At 39.4% G+C, this 18,884-nt stretch overlaps 1 protein-coding gene across 1 annotated transcript in view; it reads left to right on the forward strand.

The window, feature by feature from the left end:
* CCDC175 (coiled-coil domain containing 175) overlaps positions 1-18,884 on the forward strand; it is a 47,922-nt gene that overhangs the window by 5,227 nt on the left and 23,811 nt on the right. The window contains exons 4-9 of the mRNA XM_019725827.2: positions 3,261-3,396; positions 5,676-5,904; positions 9,334-9,456; positions 12,342-12,451; positions 15,838-15,919; positions 17,850-17,986. Coding sequence (XP_019581386.2) covers positions 3,261-3,396; positions 5,676-5,904; positions 9,334-9,456; positions 12,342-12,451; positions 15,838-15,919; positions 17,850-17,986 — 817 coding nt within the window. The remainder of the gene's footprint in view (positions 1-3,260; positions 3,397-5,675; positions 5,905-9,333; positions 9,457-12,341; positions 12,452-15,837; positions 15,920-17,849; positions 17,987-18,884) is intronic.

Genomic DNA, 18,884 nt, shown 5'->3' on the forward strand with positions numbered 1-18,884 from the left:
TATTCCATTGTATGTATATACCATGTTTTATTTATCCATTCATTCCCTGATGGACCCTTGGGTTGTTTCCTTTCAGCTATTGTGAATAATGCTATTATAAATATGGGTGTACAGATATTTATTTGAATTGCTGCTTCCAATTCTTTTGGGTATATATGCAGAAGGGAATTGCTGGATTGTATGGGAATGTGGTAATTTTATATTTAATTTTTTTGAGAGTCTGCCATACTGTTTTCCACAGCAGTTGTACCTTTTTACATAACTCCTACAATGCACAAGAGTTCCAATTTCTCTGCACTATTGTCAACACTTGTTATTTTCTACTTTTGTTTTTCAAATAATAGAGTGTACAGTGGTATCTGATTGTGGTTTTGATTTGCATTCCCTAATGATTAGTAATGTTGAGCATCTTTTCATGTGCTTGTTGGACATTGGTATATCTTTTTTGGAGAAATGTCTGTTCAGGTCCTTTGCCCATCTTTTAATCTGGTTGTTTGTTTTCTTGTTACTGGGTTGTAGGAATTCTTTATAGGTTATGTATGTTAACCGCTTATTAGATATATAATTTGCAAATATTTTGTCCCATTCCATGGATTGCCTTTTCACTCTGTTGATAGTGACTTTAGATGCACAAAATTTTTAAATTTTGATGTAGTCCAGTTTACTTTTTTCAGTTGTTGCCTGTGCCTTTGCTGTCATAGTCAAGAAATCATCACCAAATCCAATGTCACGATGCTTCCCCGCCTATAGTTTCTTCTAAGAGTTTTATAGTTTTAGTTCCTACATTTAGGTCTGATCCATTTTGAGTTAAATTTTGTATTTGGTGTTAGGGAAGGGGTCAGCTTCATTTCCCCAGCTGGCAGGAGTGTCCGCTGAGGCTCACAGCTCAGTTCTCCCCCAGGAATTGCCCTTGACAAAAGAGAAAGGCCTCACTCCAGGTTATGTTCCCTGTCCAGGTGCTGTTGAGGGGTCACTGTGAAGGTACAGGGCCTGCCTCTCTTGACTTGCTGTAGAACAACTGCAAAGTGTCATCACAGCTCTAACGCTCATTACCATCTGACCTTTCCTTCTGCCCAACCCTGCTTCCCTTATTTTCTCGATGTTCAGTACACAATACATTTTCTACACACAGATATTAGAATCGCTTTCCCAGCGAGCCCACCATAACATAGTGGCCTATAAATAGGATTGTTAAAAACACTTTTTAAGTACACATTTCCGTTATCCACTTGTTGCCTGACAGCTCCAAACCTACCTTCATTGTCTTCTCTGTCATCAGGGAGCTGGACCCTGTAAATTTCCCCTTTACCAGCAGACACAATGGTAAGCTCTGTCAGTAGAGGGCACTGGAGGGATATTGGAAGAAGAAGGGGTCTCCTCCTGGTTCCAGGGTACTCAGCTTGGCAGACTCCTGCAGTGCATGCAGCTTCTCTATGCCAGGGCCTTGCAGCATGTGGCAATCCGAAGGACCCAACAGCTTCCTCCAGGACCCCTTGGGCAACTTCATGGTAGATTGCTACCAGCGTGGCGTCTTCCCCATGAACAGCTTCTCCAGCACCCTTGGGTGGTGTGACAGTGAGTGCTAAAGTATGGCACTTCTCTTGGCCAGGTTTCCCCACCCCCCAGAAGCCAGAGTTCTAACAAGTTTGCCAGCCCAGCACTTCATGACCTTCTTTGCCGTCCAGTGAGCCTCAGCCTTCTCCCATGAGGTCTAGATCTCAGGCCTGGAGGTGCTGCTGCCTCAAGGGCACTCCCGGCCCGAGGGCAGTGGCTGCTTCTTCCACCTGCTATTTCCACATTCTTCAGCGTTCTCTTTACTTTCTTACTATTCATTCCCTTGTTGCTCTAATCCTCTGTTATAGTTGATGATTCTTTATGCTAAAATTTCCCTACCAATTACTATATGATTTCTATGACCTAATTAGACCCTGAGTGATACAGTCGCTTATAAAACAATGTGCGTGGTGTTAGTGTAGTTTGGCAGGGAAAATACAGCAAACCATACGCGCAGAGAAAAAAATAAGAGATCTGTGTGAAAGGCAGAATTAGGAGTGTTTTTGTTTTATTTTCTTTGGTTGCTTTTTATGTTGTAGGTTGGTTTACTTTTATAATCAGGAAGAATATTTTAGAAGGAAAAACATTACCAGATGAGCTCATAAGCTCCTTGATATATGCTGAATACTTAACCGAGTCAATTTATTAAATTGGCCTTATGAGTGAAGCTTTGCTACTCAGAATACGGTTCTTGTATCAGTAGCAGCAACAGTGTCCAAGAGCTTGTTGCAAAATACAGGCTCTCGAGGCTCATCCTAAACCTACTGTATTAGAATCTATATTTCAGCACGATCCCCAGGGGGTTTGTATCCATATTTGAGACATAAAGTTGGAGAAGCCCTGCTACAGTGAGCAATTTAACTGGTAGCCTAGAAAAAAATAACCCAGCTCTCTCAGGGAAGCTACCAGTTCATTTCAAGGAAAGTTGATGTGTAGAAATGGGTCATCCAGTACTTTTCTAAACAGTGGTGTTCAAAAATTCTTGCATTTTTACCATCTGCCTATCGTAAACTGAGCTACTCTCCTGAAGTCTTATGTGATTACACTGATTTGTTATTTATTGATAAATAATTAGTTCTTTACCACACTGGGTTTCCCAGAAAGCAGAACCAGAGGCAATGGCTTTGGCACTGTTATTTTATGAGGGAGTACAATCCAAGGAGGAGGAGGGGAGGATAAGGAGACTAATATGAGCTAATACGGGGTGCAGTATGCTGTTGACTGCCACCAGAGCACAACTAATGAAGTATGAGAACATGCCCCCAAGACACAGAGTTACCTCTTGTCACGACTCCCTGCGCGCTGGCTCCTGTCTGTCGCTGCCCCAGTGTTTGCCCACGTCCCGCACTTTGGGTTACTCATGCATGGCTGTGGGTGTCTAAAGAAGTCCCATGGTAGAGGCGACAGGGAAGTCTTAGGCAGGAGGCGAGAGGTGGACAGAAAAGGCAGGAATCAGGTACTGCCAGACTGCTTCAGTCGGAAGTTTCTCAGAGCACGTAGAAAGCTGGTTCCCATAGCAGCAGCTGAAATAAGGGAAATAATAGATAAGATCGACAGAGTCCAGAGGGGTGACTAAGAGGTGTCTGATGCAGGAACATAAACATTAAAAGAATGTTTTAAAGAAATACAATTTGTTTATGATTTGAAAAGTCATTAAATTAAAATTGTGCTTTCTCAAATAATTTAGTAATGTTTCCACTTTTAAGAATATGTCGGAGATGCGCGCAGATTAAATATTTTAGAGATAAATCAATTACGAATGAATATTACAAGGATGAATAATGAAATAGAGTTTCTGAAGAAGCGAATACTTGATCTGAAAGAAATGAATAAAGCTCTGGGGTAGGTACTTCTTTTTCATTCAGTGCATGAGGGAGTCGCAGGTCGGCTGGAGTGGGAAAATTGTCCAAGAGAGTTTGCCCTCTGGCCTGAACTGGTTCAGGGCCAATTTACAGGTGAAGATCCCTTGTAGAAGATGGCCTGGGCTGTTGAGGGGTGTGTGATAGCTACAGGGAGCTAAGGAGGAGAGCAGAAAATCTTCAACCACTGCAGCCAGGAGACCTGTAAAATTTCTGAGGCAATCCAGTTTCCCAGCAGCAACTAGTGTGTGTAAATCACACACTGACTTACATACCACTTCCACAGGTAGAGGCACAGAGTGGTTTTAACTTCCACTTTAGGAAAATTAAATTTACAACCTCACCCACCAAAGCAAGAAATCTTGCTAGGGGTAAATGTAGCATCAAACCAGACATATTATAGCTAGTTTAGTTCCTTAAAGATATTCAGTCATATCTGTAATTAAATGAGGCAATATATGTAACTGCCTGTAGCTCAGGATCTGACATCTGTTAGTTTCTTTCCTTTATTCCTAGCTGTGTTGCCAGCACCTCATCTCCAGGGCCTCATTTTATCCATCTGTTAAATGGGGATTACAAGTCCTGACTTACTCAGCTCTTGGAGGAAGAGATATATTCTGAAAGCAAAAGCAAAAAAAAAAAAACAAAAAAACAAAAACAAACCAAAAACAAAACCTCTGAAGAACAACTCAGTACTGTGAGCAAATTTGCAAGGCTAATTAATGTATAAATATCAGAATGTCAGTTTGTCAGAGTAAGAAATGTTCAAAGAGCCCTCATCATAGAGAAAAATCTTCTTGGGAAGCTAAAACAATCAGAGGATTGCTTGGTGCACAAGACACCAAAGCCTGAAGAGTGAGGTGGAGACCTCAAGGCCCAGGGACGCTCTCAGAATACATGTTCTGGGAGATGCTCCATGAAAAAGAAAGTTCGTCATCAATACATTTGAGAAATATTGCATACTTTCACCCCCATTGGGGATTCACAGTGCAGATTTGTACATGATGCATGCGAGCCACAGTCTCCAGAGACTGCTACATAAACTAGACAGCCAATTTCTAAACAAATAACCAGGAAGGTATACCGAGGCTGGAATACTTATGTCACTTGGCCAGCGTCATCACACCCCTATGACCAGTGATTCTGCAACTTCATTGTGCATCAGAATTACCCGGAGTGCTTGTGAAAATACACAGTACCGGGGATACCCACCCCCTGAATTTCTGACTGTGTAGGTCTTAGAACTTGCATTTCTAACAAGTTCCCAGGTGATGCTCATGCTGCCGGTAGGTCTTGACCACACTTTGAGAATCCCTGATCTAGAGCAATCTGGATGGAAAGGCAAACTACAAACCTAAGATGTGTTGCTTGATAAGCTAGTATCCTCAAGCTACAATCACTTCTTGCACTTCTTTTCCAAAGAAAGGTGTATAATGGAACTTACCAACAGCCTGTTTCCATTTTCCTGAACCTTTGACACAGGCCCCCTGAACTAAAGTCTTTAGCCCCGGGGACTAGAAAAAGAAAAAGGTCTTTACATTGCAGGAGCTTTTAAAAAAGGAAAACAAATTGTCCCTCCTCCGAATCTTTTTTGTTAGCCCCCAGGGAGATGTTTCTCGCAGTCTTAAGGTTTCCTGCAGTAGATGTGACCAATTGATGTGCGCTAGTGTCTCCTCCGGAACTCAGATTTGGCGGCTGCTCGGAGAAGATAAGAAAGTTCATATTAGGTTTTGAGCATCCTCTGAACAGTGAAGATGGACTCAGGCCTTTCCTCCCCTAACTCCTGTCCATCAAAGGAAGGCTAGCTTTCTCCTGGGCCCTCCCTGCTGGGAGATGGCATGAAAAGGTGGCTGGAGGGGTGGTGGGATGTTTGTCTTTATTTGGCTTACCTACATACCTCAGGGTGGTAAGAGAGAGGTGGCAATGCTACATGCCAAACCATTTGTCTGGCCGGATTTCATTTACCTGTTCAAAACTGTCTTTGAATCATTGTGTATTTTAAACCAAAATATCCCATAGTTACTACCTGATAGGTGGGGATGGGTGGGATGAAGCAGGACCATGTGGCATTTTTGCGGTGGTAAAGTTACAAAGTTGGCTCTGTCCTCATCTCAACCAAGTTTAGGCAATCACAAATACAACTCTAAAATCAGTATCCCTTATAATTTCCCTCTTTATGGTGGTTCATCTCACCAAACTTTAAATTCCTTTCCTAAAAGCGATACTTTTCAGGCCGTGAATGATTTTTTTTTCCCCTCTTAGTAAAAAGCAAGAGGAGCTGGCGAAGCAGCATGAAAAGCTTGTCCTGTCACTCAACCTCACAATGGAAAAAAAAGCCACTGCCACTGTTTACATCAATGAGACATACACCGAAATAAACTTGAAGACAGAAGAAATAAAATTGCAAAAAAAATGTATTCAAGATTTACAGGAGCAAATAGAAAAAGAAAGGACAGAATATTTGAAAAGAAAAAAAATGTTGAGTGAAGAAGTAAGTGGCATGATTTATTTTTTGTAATACAGAGTTGTACAGAAGCTTGGGTAGGAAATGGGAAATCATTTATTTGTCCTCAAGGCTAGTCAGTGCTCCCATAGTTTCTTCTGTGAACTCTGGGGATGGGGTTAGAGACTCAAGGACCCTGGAGCCCAGTAGAGAAGACTTTTGATTATATAGCAGCATCTCAGTTCATGAGAAAGAATATGAGTGACAGGATTTGTAACAGTGGGGTGGCCCCTTGCTTGTATGGGGACAAGGAATTTGTCTCCACGTCACCTGAGTTGCCTTCGACAGTTCTGAGGCACTGTTTCTATGGATAGGACCAGGGAATTCAGCCCTGCCCCAGCTCGCTGCTCCTGCTGAAAGAATTGGAGAGGAATGGCCTGCAGAGCATCTGGGTAGAGCCAAGGGCCCTAAGAGAAAAGAGTATTGTAAGACCAGCAATTTTGTGAGGGGGCTGGGTTGCAGAACGACTGCCTCTTGCTGTCTGCTAGACCATTAATTAAAATTCCCCAACAGAATGGTTTGCCGTTGGTTCTTCCTTGTTCTGCTTTTGGTTGCTCCAGGAGAGGCAGCACTATTTCCACCCTAGGGGTTCCCAGCATCAGCCTTCTTTCTCCCTCTGTAGTGGGGACCTAGCTCGTGATGAGAATTGCTGTTGAGCTTCTGATGCTGCCCTCTCCATGATGGGAGTTGCCATAGCCGCAGGTTATAAATGCAGGAAATTGGACACGAGCTCACAATTCTGCCTTATTTTAAAAAAAATAGAAAGGGAAGAGCATTGATTGGATTACTTTTCTTGAATCTTCATTAAACCTTTAGAGGAATACAATCTGGCAGTGACCAACATTTGGTTTTTATGCTGACTGATTCCACGATAAGACTTGAGCTATTCAAAAATTCCAATCAGGCCTAAGCTTCTTTATCCTTCAAAGCACCTACATCTTTAGGAGTAGTTTTACAACTAAAACCATGGGTTGTTTTTCTTGAATATAGATAGCTCAGCCCTAGTCATCTTGGATCAGGCACCTTGTGAAGAAGCTGGCAAGGAGTCCCTTGGGCCTGTCTGTAGCCGCTAAGCCGAATTTGTAAACGCCCAGCTCCCCAGACCTTTGCAGGGCTTGAAGCCGGCTGTCAGCCTGGGCTGCGGTGCTGGAATCAACTGAAACCCAGGTTTCAAAAACAGCGAGGGACTCCCATCACTGGGCAAGACCTCACTGGGTTTTAGTGTTATCACAAGGAAATGGAAATTTCAGAACAAGAACTAAAAGGCGATTGATTCACTGTGTTCATGCGCTCGTGACAAGTCTGCGCTGTTCCCAGTCCTTTTCTGAACGCACGATTCCATTCTCTCTGATCAGTGCAGACCCCAAACTGGAGCGGCTCACTCAAGTTACAGGGGCCGAAAGTGGGGTGTGTCTGTGTGGGCAGAGCCGAGGAGGGTCGGGGAGTGGGGAGCCCTGGCTTTGTCTTTACTTCCCCTGGTTACTGAGGACATGGGACCTGCGCGCTACCCTCCAGCGGGAAGGCTCCGCAGGGAGGGGATTCCGGCTGTCTCCTTCCCGCTGCAGCCCAGCACCTGGAACCGCCTGGGGCGCCTCGCGCGTGGTAGGTGCTCTGTATTACTTCATTGAATGAATGAGCTTCTAACTTCTTTCCAAGTTCGACGGGAAGTGTTTTTCCCTTTCCTGTTCTTTAATATAGTGTTAAAATTTATAACATTTTCTAAAGAAAGGAAGCTCACTGGGGCTTAACACAGGATATTTGCAAACATGACAGGTTCTCCCTTAGGTGAACAGTCTATCTCAGGGTCCACAAACTTTTTCTGTAAGGGGCCAGATAGTAAATATTCTGGGCTTTGTGGGCCATACGGTCTCTGACACAGCTACCATTTTAGCATAGAAGTAGCCATAAACAATATCTGAGTGAATGAGAACAGCTTTACACAAATGGGTGGTGGCTGGATTTGGCCCACAGGTAGTCGTTTGTCCATTCCTGGCCTATCTCCCTGGAAAAGGACACCAGTTAGGATACTTTCAGATGCAGATAGCAGAAGCGCTGACTCAAACTGCTTAAAACAGTAAGGGCATTTATTATCTCACACAGTAGGAATTCCTGATGTAGGGCAGCGTCCAGGACCAGTTAATTCAGCGACTTGTCCCTCCTCCATCCTTCATCTTAAGGCTGGTTTTCCTCCTGGTCACAAGGTGGCTGTCAGTGACAACTGGACTATATGCTTCCTTATTCAAGTAAAAAGAAGAAAACCTTTTCTAACCAAGGACCATAAGGGTCTTCTTGCTGGCTCTGATCCGGCCAGGTTAACACAACACCCACTCCTGGAACAATAATGGATCCCAAGGGAATGCCATGTGCAGGGGGGCTAGACTAACTGAAGTGGATGTGAAATCAAGCACCCGTGTTCTCTAAAGGCACATGCCAGGCCGCGGTAACAGCCTGTGAATTCCCTTTACTTCCTATGAGAAAGGAAGAACTATTAAAGGTATCAGAGCATCTTCAAACCCATAAGATCTCCCCTAACAGAAAACCAAGTGCTTTTTGCTAATATTTCTATAGTTGCAAGACCTTGGGAAAAGGCTTAGGCCAAAGAATTCTGAATACAACATTCCAATTTTCAACAAAATTTATGAATCACAAAGTTTCCTTCATCTGTGACCTGGTGCAGAGATAATTGATAATGATCCCATTCATTCGGAGTAGCCACTTTGGGTGACTTTGGCAGGTGGCTTTGATGGAAAGCCACCCAAACATATGTTTTCATAACTCTTTAATGAAGAGTTGAAGATGCGTTCTCCGGCCTTACTGCTCTGTTAGTTACCTTTTCTTAATAATTCATTTTGCCAGACAAACCCATTGATATGTTTAATTTGCTAAGTGGATGACGTACTTCACTGGGGTCTGACAAGTGATCAGAATATCTTTGGTCTTGGTAAAAAGAAGTCCAGGATTGTAAGCTGCCATATTGTTAGTGATTTTGTTTACTCTCTTTAGTCTGTTTTATTTCCCATTAAATCATGTGAAATTAGGTTTCCAGAAAATTCTCCATTCTTTCTTTTTTGACTCTCCTGATATGTGTAGCACACTGTAAATATAATAACTATTGGTATGGAGTTCTACTCATAAATTGCTACAATGACTATTGCTTTTATAATTTGCCATTAATGATCATTGTTTTATTGTCCTTATGAATTTATTATTTCAACATTTTGTAATTATAATTTGGTCCTGTGGTTCACTGTTTTTTTCTATGATGCTATAAAACAGGCAGAACCTGATTTATTTTTTATTTGTCGATATACTTAGATTGAATATGAATTAGGTTGACAAAATAAAAAAAGAAAAGATTTTCTAAACTATGTTGTCCTCATAAGCTTTTTTGTTGGTTTATTATGTCTGTCACTACAGATTAGTGAATATAAAAAACTCTGTGATTTTAAGAGACAGGACACTCACAAAAAGAAGAAAGAATTGGATAAATTAAATCGCAAAGCTGCAAAAATTGAAGAAACAGTTACTACCATCGCAGTGGTAAGAAAGAATAAACTATGTTTTTCAAGCCTGACCCAGGCTCCTCAATATACACTACCTTAAATATAACTGGTAGCAGGTGTTTTAAAAAAAAAGGAGTTGATTTTAATTATCCTCATGCCATTCTGGAAGAATATTTTTGGCATGTTAACATTTTCCAACTTATACCACTTGGTGTTATAGTGCAATTATGTTTTCTTCTTTAGGAATATGGTGGGAAGAAGGAAGTTTGGCGTGCCTTAGGTACAAATTGCATTTGATGGGTCAAAATACTGTAAAATGATTTTTTAAAAATGCACGCAGAACCAACCAAATGCATACAGATTATGTATAGCATTTCTATGATATTACCTTATTGTTCATGACAGAATGAATAACCATGGGCATATTCTTTTATTCTGAATGTGTGGTAATAAAAGAGAATTTGGGCTTTCCATTTAAATTGGGCACAAGAACATTAATATAGAAGAGGGACAATCTAATTGAATTAAAAAATACTTCAGAACTTTGCAATTGTTTCTTTAAAAAATTAATGACAGTGAGTGAAAGCCAGTACTGTGATAAATATTTTGTGAGAATTATCCTTATTTTAAAGATAAGAAAACCGAAGCTTATGGAGGTGACTATAATTGAAGAGGTTAATGTTAATACCACTTCTGTGTTAATTAAAACAAAGGCCCATTAATCTTCTATCACAATTAGTTGAAATAATGAGTCTTTATTTCTTTTATCTGTATAGTATTTCTTTTATATGTAATGAGAAATATATGTAAAACTATATGGGACAACAGTAATACTGAAACATCACACTTCTTATCAGAATGCTCAGTTAATTCCTTTGTACTTTTTCTGATGTCTTAAAAATAATTTTTAATTAACTTTAATGAGGTGACATTGGTTAGTAAAATTATATAGGTTTCAAGTCCACATTTCTAGAACACATAATCTATATATTGCGTTGTGTGTTCACCACCCAGAGTCAGTTCTCCTTCCATCACTATACATGTGATCCCCTTTTCCCTCCTCTACCACCCTCTCTCCCCACTTACCGTCTGGTAACCACTACCATTATACTTTCATAGGGTGGTTCTTTTAATAGGATGGTTCTGTAACTAGTTACGTTAGTTACATTATATTGTAACTAAAATGTAACTTTCATTTTAGTTACAATGTATCAGTTATGCTATCCAATTACAAAACATTAGTAAAATCAAAAATTTCCGCCAAATATGTGCATTTAAAAAGATAATTATCTATTTTTTAAATATCAACACAGTAAGGAAGCATGAGTCAGGCTAAGCCCAAAGGAAACTATAGGAGTTGTATAAAACAGATTTTATCTGCATGTCCAAGTTCATATCTCCGGTTTGGGCCTCATAAATCATAAGTTAAGTGCCCTACCAAGCCTAGCTTGGGAAAATGAAGTACATGTTCCTTAACTTGTACTCCAAAGATCTCCAAGGCCAAATCAGACAAGGCTTGAAGGTGTCCTTTTCCCCTTCCCCCAGTCTAGCCTGCCCACTCCCACCCACCTTACCAGTGGAGAATAGTGTTTGAAGCACAAACTGGAGTGTCACAGAGACCTGGGTTCAAATCTTGGCTGTACCAGCCTGAAATTTTCTCACCTATAAAGTGGGGTAATATTATTGCCTATTTCAAAGGGCTTTTGCGGTCATGTGGTCATCAAATGAGGTCATGCCTGTAAGTCTTTTAGCTGAGTACTTGGTGTTTGATAAAGTTTATTGTTGTTCTCGCCTGAGATTAGAAAGCAACATTTTGACTATGGATTGAGACAATAAGGAATTTCAGGTTAATCTTCATATGGTACCTTTGGTTTAGAAAACTCTGCAGCCAGGTTAAGCCAATGTCATGTTGGCATAAAAGAATAATGGTATGTGCTTCTCCAGGGCAGGCAGGACCGAGGGCTAGAAGTAACTGATGTCAGGCCTGATGGCCGTCGGCATTTAACCACTAATCCTGATGCTTGGTCAGAGGCCTTTAGACATTCTGCTAATTTTTGGTGGCACTTCTAGGATTTCAAACGCCTATTACTCTGGAACTAGTTATGGCCCAGAAGTTCAGTCACATGGGTGCTTTAGAGAAAAATGGTTTCACTCACCTGTCTCAGCTGGCGCAGTGGAGAGCACCTCTATGCTCCCCACAGGTGTTTCTTTGACCCCCACATTGATGTGCAGTGTTAGATGACATTAAATAATCGTCCATGGCAACTCTCTGATCCATTTGATCCATTCTCCCTCACAAGCCAAAATGCAGCCCCAATACTCTGATAAGTTTGCCTGCCCTTTTCTTTATTCCAAAACTTCATTGTAAAAATATGTTTCACTGTGAATTTTCTTCATCCGTATCTCCTTTTTCAAAAATCATGCTAACATTTTCCCACAATATCCAATTATTTCATTTCCAAACTTCTGATTAAATATTAAGAAAGAAAACTTTTTCAGCATGGACATAGCTATCAATTAAAATAAAAGGCCCAATTTGTTTTGACTTCTTATAATACTCATTCTAGTATCACAGAATAATATTTTGAAGATAATTATGAAAATATAGATTTGCTTAGTTTTTTAAATGATAGTCAAAATGAATTCATGTCTTGAAAGTTGTTTTTATAGTGTTCACATGCTCTCTGTTATATTTGGTTGCTCTTCCTCCCAAATTTTGTTTTGTGTCTGATGATTTCAGAATTATATCTGTTCAAGTTTGTATTTTGAAGAAACAATTGTAATGATTGCTTTTATTTTAACTCAAGGTCACTCCCAGTGTGAAAGCTGAGTGGGTGATACATGAATATTTAGTGAGTTGAGGTGCTGTCATGAATCCTTTGGTGATGATTGCATGCCATCGTTTTTTTAAATTTTCAATAGGTTCTTAGTGATCACAATTTAGAGGTAGCACAACTACAAGAATCAATAAAACATTGGGAACAGCAGGTCGAAGAATTGAAGATGGCCTGTAGTATCCTGGAGGATAAAATGTAAGTGTGATAACTTTATTTTTACTGAAGCATGTCTAGATGTTGCATTCCTTTCATTAAAAAGGATTTTTACTAGATGAAAATTTAATCTTTTAGTTTACTAAAATGTATGTGACTGTCAGCCTTATAGAAGCATTGCTTCATTTTGAAATTAACCAGTTTTTCAAATGATCAAGAGAAAATATTGGGGATGATGCAGTCAGCTTAGAAAAAGAAAGGACTCTTTGGAATGTATTATCCTCACTTCAGTTCCCGACCTCCTGCAAACGAATATGCCCCTGCCACAAGACCCCAAACTCCCCTACGCATGCTGTTAACGCCGTTCTTAGTCAGGGGTACTTGCAAAACTTATAGAGAAAATATAGGGAAGCTTCAGGGCAAAATCTTTTACCTGTGGGGCTGGAACCAGTAACAAGGAAATCTTCCGGTCCATAATGAGGCCCAGTCTCTGTTACTTTTTGCATAAGTGTTTCATTCTCTTCTTGGTGAGCCCATGGCTAAGCATGGCCATTCCAAACCCTCTAAGTTGACCTGTTACATGTCCATGTATCTGTAGAGATTTACCAACAGACATTCTCCCAGGAGAATTCTCAGATTTCCCATCAGAAGCTGCTGGGCTCAGCTCTGGATAGGAAGGTGGGGTCTTGTAATACGTGGCTTCTGGGCCTACACCCACGGTTCCCTAACAGTTTAAAAGACAAATTGTGAACTGATCAGATTCTGTAAAAGACAAGTAACTTCACATGTGGCATCTTGTTTTAATATGTATGCCTCCTTTCTACATAAAGAGGTTTGAATGTATTGTGATTAAAATTATGTTTTCTGAAATAGCAATCACACAGTCCCATCGTCATCAGTCCATAACATAGGCAATAATCTGTGCACTTAGTACCAGATGTAAAATAGGAAAACTCAGGCCTTACTACAGTTAGAACTCAGAGTAAAAAATATTTTCCTTTACAAGCAATTCAATAGTTTTAGTGCATACATGTTTTAAAGAAAAACTAGGCAAAATATCATAGTGGAAGATATAGATTAGCTCTTAAATTAGTTGTAGGAGTTAAGATTTAAAACCTTGCTACACCGATGACTTTTTATTTATAAACAGTCTTCTTGTTAGCTAACTTGTTTTAAATATATGTTAAAGAAGAAGATGGGGATTCGTATATTTTCCATTTTTAGTGGTTCATCTTTTTTTTCCCCCCAAATCCCAGCTTTTCAAAGGTTTTTGTTCATGTGGAATCTCACTGAGAAGTGCTTTTGATTAATTTAGTGATTGAGGCAATAGATTGTCCTCCTTTTTATTGATAAAACTTTACTTTTTCCTCTTTATGTACTTGTCAAATCAAAAAAAAGTTCTCTGTGTTCTTTTTATTTTCTTACTTAGTTCATTTTCTCTCTCGATGGAGGTGGGGAGAGGAAGCCTAGTTCTTGCTTGGTGGATTTGAAGAATCAAACAGTGTTGTTTTTTAAGATTCTTTATGAGTAAATTATACAAGAAATTAAAATAATTTGCACAACTCATCTTCCTACTAATCTATAAGCCTTCATTTTCACCCAACGAAATCTTTAACATACAAGCTTATTACCTATTTTGAGGTCAAAATATTGAGGAAAAACAAAAACCACTCGCCTGTGAGTTAAAATTCTATATGTAGACCTCAAATGCTCCACAGGAGGTATCGATAGTTTCGTCCGTGCTCTTTATTATTATTGATACCCAGCATCATATGCTTACAGAATACAGGTGAATCAGTGCCTACCTCTCTAAATTGCTATGATCTCTCTTTGCCATTCAGCTTTCAACACACGGGAGGTGGGGGATTGGAAGCTAAATGTTGTATATAAATGACAGCAATTGGTGACCCAGGGTATATGATGCCTTTACAGTGCAAGAGGCTATGAAAATTATAGACGCTTTTTTTAAAGGGATGAAAAGGTTTCAAAATTGTCAAGGTTACCAAGTGATGTCCATCCTGCCAAACTTTAGTGATCGAGTCTGTTCGTTAAAGTTCTTGAATTCTTAACAGAATTTGACGTAGATAATCACTTCCACCTTCTTGAAATACTTTCTTCACTTGGCTTCCCAAACATCATGTTCTCTTATTACACTCACTACACCGTTCCTTCTCAGGACTCTTTACTTGTTCCAATTCTTCTTTCTAACTCGAAAATGTTGGAGTTCTCAGTTCTTCACTATTCTCTGTTCAGACTCTCCATCTACGATTTCATCCAGTTTCATGGCTTTACACTCCTTCTGTATCCCAGTGACTCCCAAATTTATATTTCCAGCCCTGACCTCTAAATGCACATATTCTACAGCTTATTTGACCTCTCCATTTGGAGAATGTCTATGAGATATTTCAAATATAATGTCTCCTAAAAAGAATTCTTAATTTCCTGCCTCCTTGAAACAACTCTTCCTTCAATCTTCCTTATCACCATTTACCTAGTTAATAGAGCCAAGAACATAGAAGTCATCCACCATTCCTGTTTTCATCACTACCTAACCCTAAACCAGCTCAAACTCCAGCCAAATCCAAAGGCATGTCCCATTGTCTTCCTCAAAATATATCTTGAATCCAGCGTCTTTCTGACCACTGCCATTATTATCTCTTCTGGATCACTGCCGTAGACTTCTACATGGTTTGTCTTCCTGTACTGTTGTCTTTCTCCACTATGTAGCAAGAGTTATCTTTACAAGATGTGAATCAGTTCATGTCCCTCCTCTGCTTTAAAAATCCTTCCCCGGTTCCCATCAGAATAAAATCCAAGCTTCTACTTTGTCCTCAAGACCTTATATAATCTAGTCTTTGTCCACCTCACCAGCCTTCTCATGTTCCTCTCTGTAAAATATGCCATGCCTTTTACTGCCTCAGGATATTTTCACCTGCTGTTCCTTCTACATGAAAAGCTCTTCCTTCAGATCTTCACATATCTGGGTCCTTCCCATCGTTCAGTCTTTCACAAGTCATTCCAAGACGTCTCCCTTAACCACCTGTCTAAAGTAGCATCCTCGCTCTCAGGATTTCTCTGTCCTTTACCCTGCTTTGTGTTCTTTGCAGCACTTAACACAATCTGAAATATACTACTTATTTATTTTTTTGATAACTTGCTTATATTCTGACTACTCCACTAAAGTGTGGTTTTTATGAGAGTAGGGACTTGGCCTGTACTATATAGTACTGATAACACCTGCAAAGTACAGGTGTTCAATAATTGCTACTTAAATGATTGAATAAAATAATGAAGCATTAATTCATCAATTCAAAAGAGTGAAATCTTTTGTCTGTTTCAATGAGTATATAAATATGTTATGTAGGGATATGTGGCTTTGCTGGAAAACATGTTTTAATATGAATCTGTTTGGCTTCCTTTGTTCATAGAAAGTTTTTTAAGAAGAACAAGGAAAAGCTGGATGGTATATCTGATACTAAAAAAGATGAATTATTGCAGAAGATAAAGGAGGTAGGAAGACAGAAATGATGACTTTTAGATTGTAATTAGATTTTTTTGTTAGTATTTTAAATATATGTGAGAAATGTGAAATTTTCCAAAAATAGATTTTTCATTAACTAATAATAATCATGATCATTCACAGTAATTGATTTAAAGATTTATTCCCTCCCAAAGTTCTTTAAATATATAAAAGAGCAAAGGTTGTCCTTGTGAAGATGAATCATTTTTTTGGTAAGTTTTCATATGGGTATAGATATTTTATATTAAGAATATCCATGACTAACGGACATTTTTCATGTGAATTAGTTAGAAAGATTAGGACCTTCTTGCTGTTGTGTGGTACTTGTGTAGCAAACCATATTGTACTTGATAATGTTAGTGAAATACAGAGGGTGCCAAAAAATGTATATACATTTTTAAGTAAGGAAAAAACTGTATTAAAATTGTAATACTCAGTATATACCAATAACAAAAGATGAATACAAGTCACTTTTGACCTTGTTATTACAAGAGGTGCTCAAAGTGGTTACCATCAGCATAGTTTTAATACAGTTTTTTCCTTTCTTAAAAATATACATTTTTTTGGTACCCTCTGTATTTGAGTCAGATTTAGCTCCCAGAAGAATTCTCTAGATATTTAAAAACGTAGGTTAAAAGAAATATGACATTTTAAGTAAATAATCAATGTAAACTAAGATTTATCCACAAGATATTCATTGAAGCATTTATTATGATGGTTGAACAATTAGGGGGAAATGTAATTAAAGTTTAGTAGAAGGGCCTTGATTAAACAAGTAATATATTTCGTAATATATTATTGAGTAACAAATATAAAACAGTATATATAATATGACCCCATTTACACACACACACACACACACACACATGCACACACATGCACACTAGACGTAACTGAAATTCGTCTTCCCCCTTGCATTGAAGATGACATGTCCTTGGTATCTCCCCTCCCCCCGTATATACATATTTAATTACAGCAGTCCAAGACTTGTAGTGTCAGTTGCCCTCTGCCTACATTCTCTTTCTCTGTTTTTTCCCAAATCAACCAGAGTATAAAAGTCCTTTCTTTCACCAGTTTCCAAAAGAAATTTAATTACAGTAAGCATTTCATGATCTGTTGCAAACTGTGTTGGAAACTTGAGTGGTCATGGGGAGGAGTCCCACTGCAGAGTGTGAAGCCACCTTGTCCACCTCCACTGTGTCTCTTGCAGTCCCTCATTCACCCTTTTGCTCTAGAATACACAGCCCTCCCCCCGCCCCCGCCATATTCAAATTCTAGTCCCTCTGCTACAAAGCACAGCTCTGTCCTCCCCCTGAAGCCTGCACCCAGGCCCTGAGGCAGGGACATCACAGGCCGTTCTCTCCCAGAAGTATGATTTGTACCCGTTAAATTCATTCCACGTTTGGTTGTGAGCTCTCAGCATTAGGAATGGCTTCCCTCTGGGCTCAACCTACACTGATTCTTTTAGTTGAGAGGATACTGAACCACAGGATCTGGACAGAGTTGGCTGGTTGCTTGGTTGGTTGGTGTTTAAAATTGTCTTTTATCCTCTGGGCACAGAATTTTTCGCTTTATTTTCTATTATGGGCACTGTTAGGCAGCCTTCGGGTGATAGCTCCACAGTTTCCAGCCCTCATGACCGTCTGAATAGTCCAAGACCCCGGACCTGGCATGAATTATTACTCTGTGGTTTTACATCAGTGTTTACTATCTTTCTACACTTTCGTCCTAATTTATAGAAGAGACCCCAAAGTGTATAATTGCATATTTGATATAGAATTAAATTACTCATCATTTATGCCATAGACATTGTGTCCTAAACAATATGCTTGGTCCTCTAGATAGCTGCCCACCTGACCCTGAATACTCAAAGGAACTGTGAAACTAGTCCCCTATTTCAATTCCTTTTCTTTTTTCTAGATGGTTGAAAAACTACGCAAAGGTCATTTAGAGAACAAAGATCTACAGGAGAAATTGCAGACTTTTATCAGACAATATAAGATTGTCTTACAAGAGGAAAATAAAATTTATCTGCAGAAAATGAAAATGCATGATGAGTATGTTCCTCTTCACCATCCGTACAGGAATCAACCTGCCTTAATTATGGGATGCTTTCCTTGCTGTCAAAGCAGTGACTCTCCACTTAAGCTTATCCTAGTTTTAAAATCTATTGGCAATGACAAAATATTCTTTATCCGATAATAAACACACTCCTAATCTGCCTCTGTAATAATGAGTAATGCTTTCCTCATATGGATCAGATCAAATCCATAAACACCAAGTGCATTATTTTTACTTCTAAATCAGATTTTTGAGAGGGTAATCACACTGTAACCCTGTAATATGATCTAGAGAAACTATGAGATCTACTGTCATCAGAAACTGACTGCACCTGTATTCCCTATAGCAGAGAAGGGTTTGGTCATTGACACAATGCTGTAACCGAAAGACTGGGAAATTATTCCAGGAACCCCTATCTTTCACTACTCACTGGACTCATTCAAGCTCTACTGCTTATCAATTGCATCTCCCAAATATTTCTCAAATATGTCCTATCCTCCTCTCCAACTTCCTTCTTTTGACCCCTTTCAGCCACTTGGGTTTTGCTTGCCCCTTAAAAGTTCTTTGCACTTTATGCTTTACCAGCTCTATTTCATCTACCTCCCTTCCACCAGAATGATCCTTCTGAAACATCCTCTGATGTCATTCCTTTTCATCAGTCACCGCACTCTCCTCAACTGGGTGCAAATCCCTTTGTCCTACTGAACAATGAACAGATCTGGACAGTTTCTCTAAGAGCCATATCCCCAAGATCTTGTACATTGCTTAGCAAGTTGTGGGCATTCACCAGTGTTTTCTTAACAAATATTACAGAATAGTGTCTTGCAAGTATACATTATGTAAGTAATAATCCATTGCTACACTTCAAGTTAATCACCTGGAAGTGTAACTGCA

The sequence above is a fragment of the Rhinolophus sinicus genome, linkage group LG03 (genome assembly GCF_036562045.2).
Source record: "Rhinolophus sinicus isolate RSC01 linkage group LG03, ASM3656204v1, whole genome shotgun sequence".
NCBI classification, from domain to species: Eukaryota; Metazoa; Chordata; class Mammalia; order Chiroptera; family Rhinolophidae; genus Rhinolophus; species Rhinolophus sinicus.